Here is a 16,681-nt window from a genome sequence, read left to right on the forward strand (position 1 = left end):
CTAAACATCTCTTGAAGTGCTAATGACTGCCACTGACACCATCCCTTAACACACTCTCCATACTATTTTTCATGATACAAATATATTTATCATATGTTAAAATGTACAATATTCACTTCAATCATAGTGCCTACCGTACATTCCACCCCCGCCCAAAGCAATAAAACTTGGGATCTGTTGACATTTGACGTAGATGCAGAAGGAATGTGGATAATGACATCAAAGTCACAGATTTCTGTTAAACGAGAGGCTGCAACAGGGGCAAGGAAGGTACAGATAAAGAAGGCTCCTTATGAAGGAACATTCTAAAGTCTTGAGAATCTTCTAAACACTTGCCGCTGCTTAGACTTCTGCTCATAAACAAGATGAACGAACGAAGTTGTGAACAAAATTATATATTCTGTCTAAATTTTCGCTCTTCACCTCAAATTAGAATACAAAATAGTTTTACCTAATGTCAAGGGACTGGCGGCAGTGCCAAGGGGGGGGGGGTGGCGACCCTGTTAGGGGGGCTGAGCCCCCCTGGCCCCTGCCTGGCTACGGGCTTGGTCTGTCCCACTCTGGCATCATCTCGATGTTCATTCTTTTCCACTGAGGGGGCCCCAATATTTTACTTGCAGGGGGGGCAGAGAACTGCGCTACGCCACTGGTCTAGGAGAAAGATTAGGTACGTTAGATTACTACCTATTTTGTTCTCTGAAAATGTGAATTTTTTAACTGATTAAGTAGAAGATTTTTTTCTTTTGTTCCCCTTAATTTTAGCTCAAATAATTTGAATAGCTAATGATTATTATGAAGAAAACAATACATTTGTGTTTTCAACCTTTTTCATTTTTCTTCACGCTCATTTATTTCATGAATCAAATAAAGTCTTATTGTGATTTGTTGCGATTTTCTCCCTCCATAAACAAAAAATAATAATAAATGAGCATTATAAAATCTCGCTGATAATGGCGCAAAATAAATGTACAGAAGTGGTTCACTGAAAAAAAAACTGTGAAATTGGAAAAATAATTATTCCCCCACTACTTAATATCGGAAACATTCAAAAACCATGTAAATGTCTTTGGACAATGGGACTTAATTTTGACCAATTTATTTTACTGCGCTCAAATATTATATGGGATAATAGCATTTTTTTGTTTTCTCACAAACGATATTTGTGGAAATGGGGGGTTTCTGAAATAAACTATTCAATTTCTGTCTAGGAACATAAACAAGATTTATTAGTTCCTCTTGACAGTAGTGTATTTGAAGGAAGGGTGTCGGGATGGGATTTTTAGAGAAACGTTTCTAGTGCGAACTAGTAAAGAAAACTTCTATGACTTTCTTAATTAGCAAGTCAGCTGCAAAATTACTCAGGGAACTTATTTTTTTAAAGGGAGATAAAATACAATGAAAAGTGTAACGAAAGGTGACCTAAGAGAATTATAGCTGAATGAAAGTGAGAATGCATAAATGCATTATCTATTGTTCTTTTATGTCTGCAATGTGTCTGTTGTCAAAGGGAAATAGGAAAGAACATAACGTTTTTTAATGTGTTTAAGAGCCATTACTTTGAAATTCGAACCAAAAAGTTATATTTGGATAGTTGTATTTTTTGTTCTCCGTGATTTTTTTATATGTTGAAGTAGGTCATGAGAAATGAATTTTGTGGAATTTTCAGACGCTGGAAAAATTTTCCCTACCCTGTAGAAAATGTCAAAGTTCAAGGTCAAACCGTCCACTATTCATGAAAAGTGAAACATGAGTACGTTTGGAGTGCTGTATCTTTGGAAAGCAACAACACCCCGAACTTTTGTTTTGATATACTGTTAGTATAAGACTGCTTGTATACATTCAATTGTTTTGATGGGGTATTGTTGCTTTCCATTGTTATGCGGCAACAAAGAGGGTTCAAAATGCAGTTTTTGCCTGTTTTCGGCCCTTAATATCTTGGTTAAGTAACACTACCCCATTTTTTTTACTGGGCATGGAAACTCACTATTAGGGCAAGCTACCTGATATAGCACATTACTTGGATATTGACGCAGATTTAAACACTCAAAAACTGCGAAATCGGGAACTTTAGATTTAGGCTTATCTCAAAACAGCGGAAGGGTAGCAAAAAACGTGGTATGCCATCTTATAGCTGAATACATGTACTAACACATGGAAATAAAAAATCATTGGGGCTTGTCCCATTTTCGAGAAAAAAAATTCAAAATGTTAAGAAATGTCAAAGTAAATTATCACGCTTCCTCTCCTATCAGAAGGTGGAACGGCCATTTCTCCTCCATTTCTTTGTTCCAAATGGAACACTCCATGTCTTGAAAAGTTGTGGGATAGTTTTAGCTTTTATTTCTTTGATGGATAACGTAGTGGTAATGTCACCTCCTTGCAATTAAAGGGTCCCGGGTTTTATGCAGGGTGGAGGTAGAAGTGGTCCGGATTCCACTTTAAATTGCAAATCCCCAGTCCCGATTAGCCATCTTGTGCATAAACTGGGTTTAAAGACAAAACTCTAGATACAGTGACGTAACAAGGATTTACGAAATGGGGGCACTTATACATTTAGACAATAGTCAGTCATCATTTCGCCACCTTTTTCTGCTTTGACATTCTTTTTACTGGGCCAAAGGGGGATAATAATCTCCTCCAGCCCCCATTTTTGCACGCCACTATATATTTTTTTGGAATTCATGCGATGACAGTATGTTTGTAAAAGATGCTGTATCATTATACCAAAGAGAACAGAACTTTCTTGTAAAAGTCTGTACTTGTAACAACATACTGTGTGAGAGATTCCCAAAATAAACCAATATCAATTCAGGTAGGCATAGGAGCGGACTTCCTTGCGTAGTGGTTTTCAGAGCACGCTACGATGCCAGGGGTCCTGAATTCGGATCCCTGCCTGGTGTTGATTGTTCTTTGTGAGTGTCCCTTCATCAATTTCATAAATCATCACTCATACTCACCGTCTTGATTAGCCAAAAGTGCCAGAATGGCGACGTAAATAACCTAGTATCAAGTAATCTCAAATAGGTCTAGGAAAAGCAGGTTTAGGTTATTTCCATCATCTTAATATTGTTCCTGCAAAAAAATCAATTTCTTTTTGTCATAATCATGGCCATTGTTTCAAAGGAATTTAAAAATATCAGACACAAATTTATATTTTCGGGTGCTTTACCTTGCAAGCATAATTGCGTACTCCAGATGCGCTTCGTTTTCTTTGGATTGTGGTGCGGTGACCAGTTTTTTTTTTTAAGAAAAAATAACGTGTAAGTAGGGAGGAATCCAGAATTTTTCTAGCAACATGTTAATACAACCTCAGCGACAACTGTTGCCTTTGCACACGGACATTAGATTTTGATTTAGAACCCATTTGTTTTAGTAATTCCGTTTCACTTCTTTTGAGTTTTGATTGAGTTGGTGTCTTAAATCCACTTTATGCACAGTAAGGCTAATTGGGACTGGTTTTATAGTGGGATCCGAACCACTATGTGCCTCCATCGGGTATCGAACACGAGACCCCTTGTTTACGTTTCTCTTCTTTTGACTGATGCCAAGTACAAGGGACGATTATTGTGTTGGGGCAAGGGAAGAAATGCATGCTTGTCCCAATAGCCAGTCCGTCCTACGGCCGTATAGTATTTTTCACATCTTTGGTACGGCCTTTAATAGTTACGTACACTCATTGAAATGCGTTTGTAATCACATGTGATTGAAAAATTCAGATGTTTTTCACAGCTTCTAGAGTTCCGCTTCATACTCGTCAATGTTACATTTTATTATTATTACGTGCCACAATCCAACTTGTCAGGTGCAATCTTCGAAATTCGAATATCCTTGAAGATTGATTGATTGATTTGGTGTTTTAAGTCCACTTTATGCACTGTAAAGCTAATCTGGACTGGACCTACAATTTAAAGTGGGATCCGAACCACTATGAGCCTCCATCGGGTATCGAACACGAGACCCCTTGATTACAAGGAGACGACACTACCACTGCGAAATCGGGGAGCCCCTCAATCTTTCAAATAAAAGGTCAAGTAATACCCAAGCTAGACAGAAATTAAGAAGTAGGAGTTGTAATGGTCGGGTTGACCATTACTAGTTTTGTATTATTGTATTAATTAATTGCCGGCCAGCTACAAGGTGTAGTGTTAAGTAATATGTTTTCCATGTGTGTACTTCTATGATATTATTACATGTAAGTGTATGTGCTTAATGAATTGTGATTTTTGCTGGATATTAGATTCCACTGTTTTTTAGCTTCCCGGTTTGGGGGAAGCTACGGGGTTCACGTTCACGGACGTTTACCCCGACTATGAAAAAGAGCCAGTTGGGCTTTAGGAAAAAAAAACCAGTTCTTCACTACCTTCACAACGACGAAGACCCTTCGAAAGTCTTGTCCACTCAGGGTGGCTAGACTGAATGATTGAGAAGAAAATGTAATACTTGGCAAATGAACAGCTTCGAGAGTCTTAGTTTTAGTTCACTTATGGTGGCTAGACTGGTGACTGAAATTAATGTATCATTTGGCCAAGGAACCTACTTCGAAAGTTTAATTCACTTATGGTGGCTAAACTAATGATGGAAAATATATGTAGCATTTGGTAAAGGTAACCCCTGTTTGAAAAACCACAAGATTCCCAATTACAAAAGATTTGCATTTTTACGATATTGCCGAGTCGCATCATAATGCCTAGCGGGCTGAATGAGGATGCTGCGTAAGGAAACGCAAGACTAGTCGGAATATCAAGTAAGTCGAGGGTAGGCTACAGAGATAGTTAGGCTAACTCTGTGTTAATGAAAGTACCAATGGTTAGGCCATAGGTACACCTTTGCTTGAATTAAGGAAATTGATTGATTATGTAAATGCACATAAGTATGGAAACGCTTTGTAAATATGTAAATAATAGCAACGTATAATAAATCCATATAATCCTACTAGAAATGTTATGATTTGCTGAAGTAACTCTAAGAACTACAGTTACTGTCCATTTTTAACAAAATATTTTTTTCACTTTCTGTACATGTGTAACGAACCAGGGACTAAAAATATAAATGTTATGTGAACCCCCCCCCCTCTTCGTAATTCCGGCGCAAATATAATCTGCTCGCTTGGCACGAAACGTGAGGTGGAAGGAGAGATTGAAAGGAAAATGCAAGGGAAGGGAAGTAATCCCGAGGGACGGAGTTAAACCAGGGATTGGGGGGCCGAACTTTCACAGGGTCTAGTGGTGGTGTTTTAGCTGTGTGTTAAATTTAACAATCCCCAAATTTTCTCTCTCTGGCTGTTGTAGTTTCTGAGATACTCACTTATGAGTGTCTCAGAAGCTATGGTTGACACGGAGGTACACGATGGATCTCGATGTTAATGTAGAACCTAACATTGAGACTTTTAAATCAAGGATTATCGAGTTTGATCCCGATGGAGGAACGTTCCACAGTGGTTCAGACTCATCATTTCGTTCGTTGCCTCATTGACTTTTCAAATTTCACCCCAAACGATCGAAAAGCAAGTAAATAAAGTAGATTAAAATAGTCGCAATCTCGTACTATATGTTCTGCTGCAAGTGACCCAACAAAGGCCCTTAAAATTTCATGCCAGTGACGTTCTCTGTGCCGTCGAACAAATTCCGGTAATTACACTTCCGTAATTTATTACTACATCTTTCTTTCTCATGGTCAAGCGAAACCTGTAAACGTTGATGTAAAATAGCCAGAAATATAAATAAATCATGCAATTCAACATTTAGATTGTATCCTTAAAGATAATCACGTTGCACATAAATACCGTCAATATCAATATAATCTATAATCTTTGTGGCCCTTCGAAGATTGTTGAATATCTTAAAAGAAGCCCCACGAAGTGATACACCCACAGGGTAAAGTTAGTACCGCCTTTGTTCGTAGAGTGCTTACTCCAAGAAGGGAAAGTGTTAGAACTAACAAGGGAAGTACAATAAATGTGAAGAGAGTGACGGTTTTCACTTTCTGAAAGGGAGATCTCTTCACTTTCTCTTCTTGCGCCCCAGCCTGCTAACTCCACACGTGCCGTTATGTAACCCCTTAACCATCTGAGGGATGTTTCTCTCATTGAGGCCAATTCTTAAAGGCAGGCTCCTTTTATTGTGTTTTTGCGAGTTTATGTGCAACACCCCTGTTGTTCCCCATCCCTCTGCACGCTTTCTCTGCCGACCCTTCTCTCTTAAATGTTTTAACATTTTCATCCCTATCACAGCCTCATCAATTTTACCAGAAGGGTTGGACATTCTGGTTCGAAAGATCGGTAATTTATGACAGCTTTCCCCATCTTTAGTGAGTTTTCGAAAATTACTTGATTGACCCCTAACGCATTTCGGTTGAGTCGCACCCTTTTTCCCCCGTAGTTCCACGCTTTTCACTAAAAACAATATAAGGCTGAAAGGTCTGTCTTCAGTGTCCCTACACTGACCAATCGCATGACTCTAAACTGCACTAGAGTTTCTAAAGTTCTTGCCTGAATTTATTTAAACTAATCAGTATTTGCTCACACATTGGAGTGTTCAGAGGACGGAAGAATCATACGTACTGAAGGGTGAGTATTCTCTTGAACAACCACCACTGAAAATATTCATGTTTTTATATATTCCAGTGCATATGTTACTTGTTCCAAATTGCTTAGCTTTCATTGCTATTTTTATTTAGTCTTTTTTTTTTTCAATTCGCACGTTCAGAATATTTCCTTCTGACGTTTTTAAATTATCGTGAAAGAGTTATTTCAGACCAATATGAATATGCAAACGGAAATTGTGTCTTCGGTCGTGTTTCTGGTAAAGTAGATGCCAAACTCTGACAACACACAGGCCTGTAGCTTGGAGTGATCTCTTGAGGAGACGTTCAAGGGTTATTGGTGAGTGGGGGTGAGCTTGTTTCAAACATGTAAAACATGATACTTTTAGTTTCAATAGTTAAACAGAAATGAAACATGAACTGCAACTAGAGATGTTTTTTATTTCTTTTTTGTTCAAAGTTAGAATAGAATTCGGTGCTTCTTGAATTCATACATATAAATAAATTCTTCTATCAGAATTGTATTACTTTTGAGAAAAGCTGTTGTGGTGGTTTCAAGAGCACTTTCATTGCGAGGAGAGCAAGTGAGAAGATTTTTACTCTTCTTTCTATTTTTTTAAAAATGAACAACAATATTAATTTTACCGGTGAGAGGGCTAATTTTCATAGTAATAAGTATGAAGTTGATATGACTAATATACAAATCAACGCGGTGATAGCGTATTGAGCAAGAACAAATTACTATTTTTTCTTTGAAAAGAAACCGATAATTTAAATTGAATTATTAGTTAAAATTTTGAAATTGAAGGGAATGCATTGTTCCGTCTCACTTGCCCCTAGTAAATGTTCCCGTTTGCGATATAAGAGATGCAAATTTATTAGATATCAATAAACGTATAAATTCTTTCTGACATGCATGTGAAGAAGAAGCATGGAAGGACATTGTGAAATACGATGAAAGGGGTATCGGTCCAGGTTAGGCTAAGCCACCCTCGCCCATCCCTAGCTACGGGTCTGACAACACGACATTAAAAAAAAAGTGTAGAAACCCCAGTAAGTGTATGGCGAAATACATATAATTTCATTTGGAATGGTTCCATATTCCTTACTGCTTTTCTACTATTTGCTACCTACCCTATAATACGTCGTTTTATTTTGAGAATATCTATACCAAAGGGTTAACACCGGTAGCAATGATAAGTTTAATTTTCCTGCTTGCTGCTATCGTGCGATTGTAATAGTCAGTTTATACTCGGCATATGCGTGCGCTAGCAGTGCAACTATTTTACCAAAGTGCTTAATTTCAATTTGGACTTGATTTTTTTTACGCCGATTTTCTACCAATTTTAACTAATCGCGACGATGAAGATGAATGATCATCTGATGAACTGCATGAAGAGTCAGTAGTTTACGACTTTTGAGGCGAGTTTTGTCACAAATAGGAATCCCCAAAGAGCCAGTTTCCAATTTCTAAGCACGGGTGAGTTTTCTCACACTAGTCTAGGCTTTGTAATTATTCCTCTAGCAAATGTATGTGGTGAACATGCTTGCCCTGGTTAAATGAGTGTATTTACACCCTTTCATCTGCATACAGTGCAAATGCACCCCCTAATCTCGGGTGAGTATAACAACCCCTCATTTCGCGGGCGGGTAAATGCGCTTCCCAAGTTCATGAAGGAATACTCACCTTTGTTTAGAACGAGGAAAGTTGCCTTTTGTGGACGTCTATTTGTTACAAACCAAAGTCACCCCTGTAAGGTGAATTTACAGTGTTTGTTTATCAGTATACTCAAAGCGCTCGGCTACCAGGGCGTACTTCATTTCAGTTAAATATCTGATACTACATATAATTGTATGTAATAATAATAAAAATAATAATTAGAAATTCAAATGAACGTGTGTCGTGATTGCAGGGGTTTGGTGAAGGTTGTGGTCAGTAAAAAAAGGTTGGGAACTACTGTATGAATATATCCAAAAGCTTCGGAATCAGAATCATGTTGACATTCTGTGTCTTAATAATACAACTGGGATGGTGTTTTAAATAATACCATGAACTTTGGGAAAAAAGACCCCCTGCCCCCCCTAAATACATCATTTGCAATGAAACCATTACTTTTATATATTATTATTAATGTTATGATTATAAACTTGGTGCATTTCTCTACTCGAAACAGCCGGCCCCCGTGGCGGAGTGGTTAGCACATTGAGCTACGACGCCAGGCGTCCCTGATTCAAATCCCGGCCTGGGCGTGGATGTTTGTGAGTGTCCATTCATCAATTTCATCATATCATCACTCATCCTCATCTTTGAAAATTAGGCAAAAGTTGTACTAAAGGCGAAGTAAAATAAAGCAAACAATCAATCAATCAATCCACTCGAAACACCTGATGAGCTAATATCTGGCATAATTGTATTTTGTCAGACGTCAATGAAGGACAATTTTATTCATGAAATTTATGTTGTTTTATCTTTAACTTTATCGGATTTCGGTAATTTGATAAACCCTTTCAAATAACAATTTCATCATTCATCATCATCGTCGTGATTAAACAAAAAGGTAGAATGGCGACGTTTAATAAGAAAAATAAATTAGAAATAAATATATTTTCCTTCTGGCATGCACTACAATGTATTTTCTGATGATCGTAAAGTCTCATACACGTCAGTACGAAATAAAATATCCATACAGTGCAAATGAATGGAATACAAGTAGAAAGGAAGATTTCTACTTTCGCTAATATTTCTAAGAAAGTTTCCATGTAATATTTTTGGAAAAGTCATACATATGTAGAAAGTACAGATGGCCAAATCCGTTTTTTTTGTTAAAAAAATATATCCGGTATCCGTATAGTAAAAACGGAGAATCCGGATTTCGGAGGGAATCCGGATTTTGAATGGAATCCAGATTTCGAATTCGATCCATCCTGGCTCACGCTTATTTTAAATGTTTAAATAGTACGTAACTAAGTCTACTGACTATGTTTGCAGCTAATTCCAAACTGAGAAAGAGGAATAGTTGGCTAACTGAAAAGCAATGTGCAGTAGTATTGTACAACAGTTCTTTCTTTCTGCCAAACATGCCCACATTGCTCGATGACTCCTTATCTGTCGTAGCAGTTGCACAAGAGCGATAGTTTGATAGATTGCGAAAGTAACCGATGTCGTCCGTCACCTGTCGTAAAGCCTCTTGGCTATCATTCCTATCTCTCCTGTCGGATCACACTTCAAACTGTAGGTCCAGTCCCAATTGGCCTTACTGTGCATAAAGTGGACTTAAAACACCAACTCAATCAATCTATCTTTCCTGTGTGAATCTTGATATGGCCTCCCTACTTCTCTCATTTATGTGTCCCTTCCCTGATGCCCTTCAATTGCTCCATTGAGTATGAATTGTGATAAGATGAAGCAGACGAAAGGACAATCACAAACACACATGGGCAAATCACATAACCACAAAAGCTCCACGTAGGATTGTACTGGCTGTGAGTCCAGACGCCATAGTCTTGTTAGTCTGCTAAATGCAGTCCATGGTGTACTACGTGGAAGACAGTCTGATATTGGGTTGGTAGATTAGAGTATATTGTTAAATTCATGAGACAATTATTGAAAATATGGGTCGAAATCAGTTTCCCTCCAAAATTTGCTTTCTCTCTGTAATCCGTTATCATTCTAGAATCTGTCTTGCTTCCGGTATTCTTCTCGCTCTGAAATCAGGATTCTCTCGGAAATCCGGATATTATATTTTCCGAATCCGGATTTCAAATTCTCCGAATGCGGATTTTTTTTGGCCATCCCTAGAGAAAGGGGGCTGCTTGCAAGTACGATTAAAAGAGAGATACAATTTATTACATAAGATGAATTATATTAAATTAGACTATAATTAGAAACAGTATCACGTTATACATTCTGAGAAGGTTCAGTGAAACTACCTGGACAACTTTTTTTCTTGGATCAGAAATTCCATTTCTGGCATTGTTTCTAAAATGGAACCCAGACCCTCAGGAGTCTTTTTAAGTTGTAAGTTTGCTAACCGCAACACGGTTTACTTCAAAGAAGGAAACATATGGCTTTCATTTAGAACAGTTCCCTTCGCGATAGCCACATCCCTCCTTATCCGACCCTGTCCCTGCCCCCTGTGGTGCACCAGCTGCGGCAACATACATACACTCAGGTCCTCACTTCGTTTGTTGCAGAATCTACAGTTCGAGGACATCAATGTCCTCGCATCGTTGATAGAATTATGTGCGATGCGAGGACCTGTGCACACAAAACACAGGTGTACATTTGGTTATACAGATGACCAACAGTTAGAGGACCGTCCTCGTAATGTCTGTTACATGCCTGTAAGGAGAAAAGTTGTCATATCTTCGTTATTATTTAGCCATTTAGTATGCCGACGCGCGTGGTGTTTCATCTCAATAAAACTTCTTTCTTGAGCGCTACTAATTGCAGTTGAGCCATGTCCTCGTATTGTATGTGATCTGCTCATGTCCTCGCATGGTAGGGTAGACAAATCTGTGTGTGTGTGTGTGTGTGTGTGTGTGTGTGTGTGTGTGTGTGTGTGTGTGTGTGTGTGTGTGTGTGTGTGTGTGTGTGTGTGTGTGTGTGTGTGTGAGAGAGAGAGAGAGAGAGAGAGAGTGTGAGTGAGTGAGTGAGTGAGTGAGTGAGTGAGTGAGTGAGTGAGTGAGTGAGTGAGCGAGCGAGCGAGCGAGTGAGTGAGTGAGTGAGTGAGTGAGTGAGTGAGTGAGTGAGTGAGCGAGCGAGCGAGCGAGCGAGCTAGCTAGCTAGCTAGCTAGCTAGCTTCTTGTGTTGATCTATCCTCTTCTGTGGAGAGAACCCAGATTCTCTTATATTAGCTAACCAGTATTCACATGGTATGTTGTACATGCAGTTTTCTGGCTTGGTGTTTGGTAGTATGCTACTTGGTGCCTTCTTACTACTGAATGATGTCCTAAGTTGGAATTTTGAAACAATTCTGCTCATCTTTTCTGATAACCCAGAGATATATGGTGTGCATACTGTGCCTTTTGAGTCAGTCTTGGTATCTCACTGTTTGCCTACTTGGCTGTGGATGGCTCTCTTATTTATGTTTGGTGGATACCTATTGATAGGGACATTGAATTTTCGCGATGCGCGAAATCGCGAAATGTGAAAGAAAGATGCAATTTAGAACATTCTGCACGTAACTACACCCCCAATGATGAAATATGCATGAGTTTTATTCGCAAAGTAATGCGAAATGTGTGCTTTTCCATGAATAACCGTGAAATATCATCAAATTAAGTAGAAAACATGCAAAAACCGGCAATCGAGGTTGTGCGCGCAAACTGTCGATTTGTAAAGAAATGTTTGCCTAAAGTTTCCTACCACTTGCAGCTGAAGAACGTTTTATCTTCGATCACATCAGAAAGACGCTGCCTATCCTTGCCCCACCCAATCCCCGCTACTGGCAATTACAGTTGAAATCTAAGTACTTGTGTATGTGTACAGTATATAAAAATGAAGTAGTTTATCTATTTATAGCTCTTTTGTATTGTTTCCTCTCATGATGAAAAAGTGTGTGCCAATTTTTTTTTTCCACCGCTGGTATATACCGCTGATATAACATTTTATTTACCGCTCTCCTCAGTTTTTATTTACCATAAATTTGTCTCCCTACCTATTGAGTTTCATTGTATTTTTGATGTGTTCCTCTTCTTGTTTGAGTGTAGTTTTTGTATGTAGGCTTGTTTCTTTTCAGTGATAAACACCATTCCAGTCATGCAGTTTTCTCTTATCTTTTGAGACATTGGTTTCCTTAGTTATTAAGTGATTCAAAATTGAATGGGTGAGAGATTGAAGTAACAGATTCCACAGAGTGTAATTTTTGGGAAATGAACAAAATAGTTCTGGGGCTCAAAATACTTTAAAACTTTCTATTGTGAAATTATGATACAAAGCTCTGACAATAATTCTAAAGCAATACTTTTTATAAACTGTTCATACATAAATAGACACAGTTATAAAAAACATTGTGGAATAATTTCCTTTTGGTTCTCATTTGAACGTAGCAAGATATAAATGCAGTTTTTAAATGCTACAGCCCGGTTATTAGTTGAGATAACATTACTATGAATGCAAGATAAGTGTTCTGACCAAATAAAATGTTTACATTAAAAATTCTCGGTAATATATTTTAAGTAACACAATATTTTCTTGAAATACGGGTGAACCTGCAACATGAACATTACTTTGAGTAGTATTCTCTGTACAGCACTGCTAGTCACTATCAGAATATTCATCATATCCAGACTAGGGATGGCCAAACGGATCCGAACGGTTCGGATCCGGATCCAAAAGTTACGGATCTGGATCCGAAAATTCCGGATCCGAGTCTGAAAGTTTCGGATCTGGATCCGGATCCCAGAGTTCCGGATCCGAAAATTTCGGATCCGGATCCGAACGTTCCGGATCTGGATCTGGATCCCAGAGTTCCGGATCCGAAAATTTCGGATCCGGATCCGGGTCTCAAAGTTTCGGATCTGGATCTGGATCCGAAAGTTCCGGATCTGGATCCGAAAGTTCCGGATCTGGATCCGAGAGTTTCGTATCTCAATCCCATTATAATATTACCACACCTTAAAAGGTATTATGATCTTCGATTACAAAGAAATTTTTCATAAGTTAGTCCTACAAGAATTTTTTTCAAGTGTTGTTCCTAAAATACTTTGCTACGCATCGGCTAACACACTCGTGCACAAAAATAATCTTACTTGTTTAACGTAAAATATCAGAGGTAATTTTGTAAATGCCATTGAAACGAATATGTATTCATTCGAATGTATTGGAAATGAAAACACACATAAATGTGAGACATTCCATTCCAGGATGAAACCTTTAACACATATAACAAGATAGAAATGTTATACAAAAATTATACAATTGTCCTACAGTTACAGTTTTACAAATTAAAATAAAACATTATAATATATGCAGTGTTATATAATTACAAAGTGTAAGACTAACAAGGGAGGTTATCTAAGTGTCCCCCTCCAATTTCCATGAAACTTGGCAGGTGTATAGTGGGGCCCAATGAAAGAAATACGTGTTTTTTTGTTTCAGCTAAAATACGGTTTTAGGGGGCAAAACCCCCTCAAATGTCAAGATGAGGACAAATTGAAGTGAGGATCTGACCCCTGTGTCCCTCCGATTTCCATGAAACTTGGCAGCTGTATAGTGGGGCCCAATGAAAGAAATACGTGTTTTTTGTTTCAGCTAAAAAACGGTTTTAGGGGGCAAAATCCCCCCAAATGTTAAGATGAGGACAAATTGAAGTGAGGATCTGACCCTTGTGTCCCTCCGATTTCCATGAGACTTGGCAGGTCTGTGTATAAACGGGCCCAAAGGAAGAAATACGTGTTGTTTTTTTTTGTTTCAGCTAGAAAACTGTTTTAGGGAGCAAAATTCCCCCAAATGTCAAGATGAGGACAAATTGAAGTGAGGATCTGACCCCTGTGTCCCCCTCCGATTTCCATGATACTTGGCAGGTGTGTGTATAAACGGGCCCAAATGAAGAAATATATGTTTTTTTTTTGTTTCGGCTAAAAAACTGTTTTAGGGGGCAAAACCCACTCAATTGTCAAGATGAGGACAAATTGAAGTGGGGATCTGACCCCTGTGTCCCCCTCCGATTTCCATGAAACTTGGCAGGTGTGTGTATAAACGAGCCCAAATGAAGAAATACGTGTTTTTTGTTTCGGCTAAAAATCTGTTCTAGGGGGCAACCTCCCCTCAAATGTCAAGATGAGGACAATTTGAAGTGGGGATCTGACCCCTGTGTTCCCCTCCGATTTCCATGAAACGTGGCAGGTGTATAGAGGGGCCCAAAGGAAGAAGAACGTGTTTTTTTTTTGTTTCGGCTAAAAAACTGTTTTATAGGGCAAAACCCGTCTCAAATGTCAAGATGAGGTCCAATTGACGTGGGGATCATCTGACCCCTGTGTCCCCCTCCGATTCCCATGAAATTTGACTGGTGTATAGAGAGGCCCTATGCCTCCTGTTTCTTCCTATGACATATTAACGTGGTTTCGGGGTCAGATCCCCACTTCAATTTCTCCTCATCATGACATTTGAGGGGGGGCCTCTATACACCTGCCAAGTTTCATGGAAATCGGAAGGGGAGACTTAGACCTCCCTTGTAAGTGTATTAATTAATTACAAATCACGCATGCGCGCACACACACTATATATATGTGTGTATGTATGTATATCATATATATATATATATATGTATATTAGCAAGTAACAATATGTTATAAGCACATTCTTACTTTCCAAAGAAGCGCATGTGGGATGGCAAAACGTATCCGGATCCGAAAATTCCTGATCCGGATCCGAAAGTACCAGATCTGAAAATTCCGGATCCGCGGATCTGGATCCGAAAATTTTTACCAACCGGATCCGCTAGGATCCGGATCTGGCCATCCCTAATCCAGACTGCATGAATGTAGGCCATGTTAAAATGATGTCGTACAACTCTTTGCAGTCATCTGGTACTTAATGCACAATTTTAGCCAACTCCTCAATTTTTTATTTCTTAAATAATTATTGTTTATTGGAACTTTCCCACCATAAGCATTTGTAGAGCTTGAATACTTCTAGTATGAACTCGTGTGCTGTCACATATCCTTTTTCTTCTTCTCTTTATATGAGATGCCTCTGCTTGCTAATTTGAAACACTTCTCTGCTTTGCAAGCTTTTAGTGCTCTTCTTAAACAGCGTAGGCCACCATTGCTAAAAGTTGATTATTTGTTGATTTTCAACACTTTTTACTTCAAATGTTGGCTGGTTTTGTCGGTGCTGAGAGCTAAAAGGCAAACATTCCAGGAATGTTTTCCTTCTTCGCCTCAATGATAATTCCTACTGACTACTACTACAAGCTGAGAGGGAGAATGTTTGCTTTCTCTGTATCAGTTGATGCAGCTTAGCTAAAGTAATAACATGGCTATCTCAGCTCAAAATGACCAAAATGTGAAATCTTTACCTTCTTTCTCTCACCCATTCAATTAAAGATCAGTCAAGGGTCAGCAGGCTATTTGTCATTACTATTATTTCTAATTAGAAAAGCAACTTGATAGTACTGATCTCCATGTGTATCTGTAACCTGCCTAAAATGGGGAATTGTTTATTTCTTATTTATTTTCAGGATGGTTGGATTGTTGAAGCTGAAGAAAGCTCTACTATATTTAAAGATGTGGATCTCACTGACAAGGAATGGGTTGAATATGATGATAGTACAAATAAGTCTGTTGGGATATATGAAATCGAATCAAAGATTGTAAAACACAATTAACATTTGCATATCAGCCAGTTTTCAATCTGTTCTTTAGGTTTTTACATGTTTGGCTGAAAATTTTATGCAACACAAAAATGTTTCAAAACATTGATGTTACATTATGTTATGGTAATGTTCTTGATAATGTAAATTGAAATAAATATTGTAGGTTATTTATGTAGTAAATTAATTTATTTGGATTCAGTTAGAGTACAACATACACAACATAAGTTGACAAGTCTGTCTTCAGCATTTTCCCGAAAAGTGTTCTGGAGTTTCTGAAAGCAGCAGTACAAAGCATTAAATGATCCCAAACTAAGATTAGACTAATTAGACTAGAAATTGTTTACCAGTTGATGTGGAAACATGTAAAACTGGGTTATTCATGTGAGTTTCCTGTAGTGATTAAACATTATTAATGGAATATTGCTTTAACAGTGCAAAACACGTCTGCCATAATTCTGCCACAATTCTGCCACAGACAGGATGGTTCTGCACTTGTGAATATTTTGTGTCAATATCATAACTAAAGTGTGGATCAATATGCACTAAAAAAGTGGAAAATATGCATGCATCTATGCACTAAAAACAAGTAAAATATACACTCAAATATGCAAATTATGCACTAAAGGAAAAATATAGGCACAAAAAAATACCTCGAAATACATTTATTTTTTAAAATACTACACACACACATAGTGACCATTGAAGGTAAAAACTAAGTAACAACAGCTTCCATGTCAAGTAAGTTTGCAAAATCTTGTATTAAATTGAATTTACTATTTCCAGTTGTTAAACACAGTATAACGAAAATCGTTAAGTAGTTT

General features: G+C 38.1%; 1 protein-coding gene across 1 annotated transcript in view; it reads left to right on the forward strand.

The window, feature by feature from the left end:
- LOC145983596 (CXXC motif containing zinc binding protein) overlaps nucleotides 1–16,027 on the forward strand; it is a 114,858-nt gene extending 98,831 nt beyond the window's left edge. The window contains exon 3 of the mRNA XM_083116659.1: nucleotides 15,726–16,027. Within this exon, the coding sequence (XP_082972785.1) occupies nucleotides 15,726–15,872 (147 nt within the window). The 3' untranslated portion in view covers nucleotides 15,873–16,027. The remainder of the gene's footprint in view (nucleotides 1–15,725) is intronic.
- Nucleotides 16,028–16,681: the final 654 nt, after the last annotated feature.

Source organism: Lepisma saccharinum, chromosome 2, assembly GCF_977018435.1.
Source record: "Lepisma saccharinum chromosome 2, izLepSacc3.1, whole genome shotgun sequence".
Classification (NCBI taxonomy): domain Eukaryota; kingdom Metazoa; phylum Arthropoda; class Insecta; order Zygentoma; family Lepismatidae; genus Lepisma; species Lepisma saccharinum.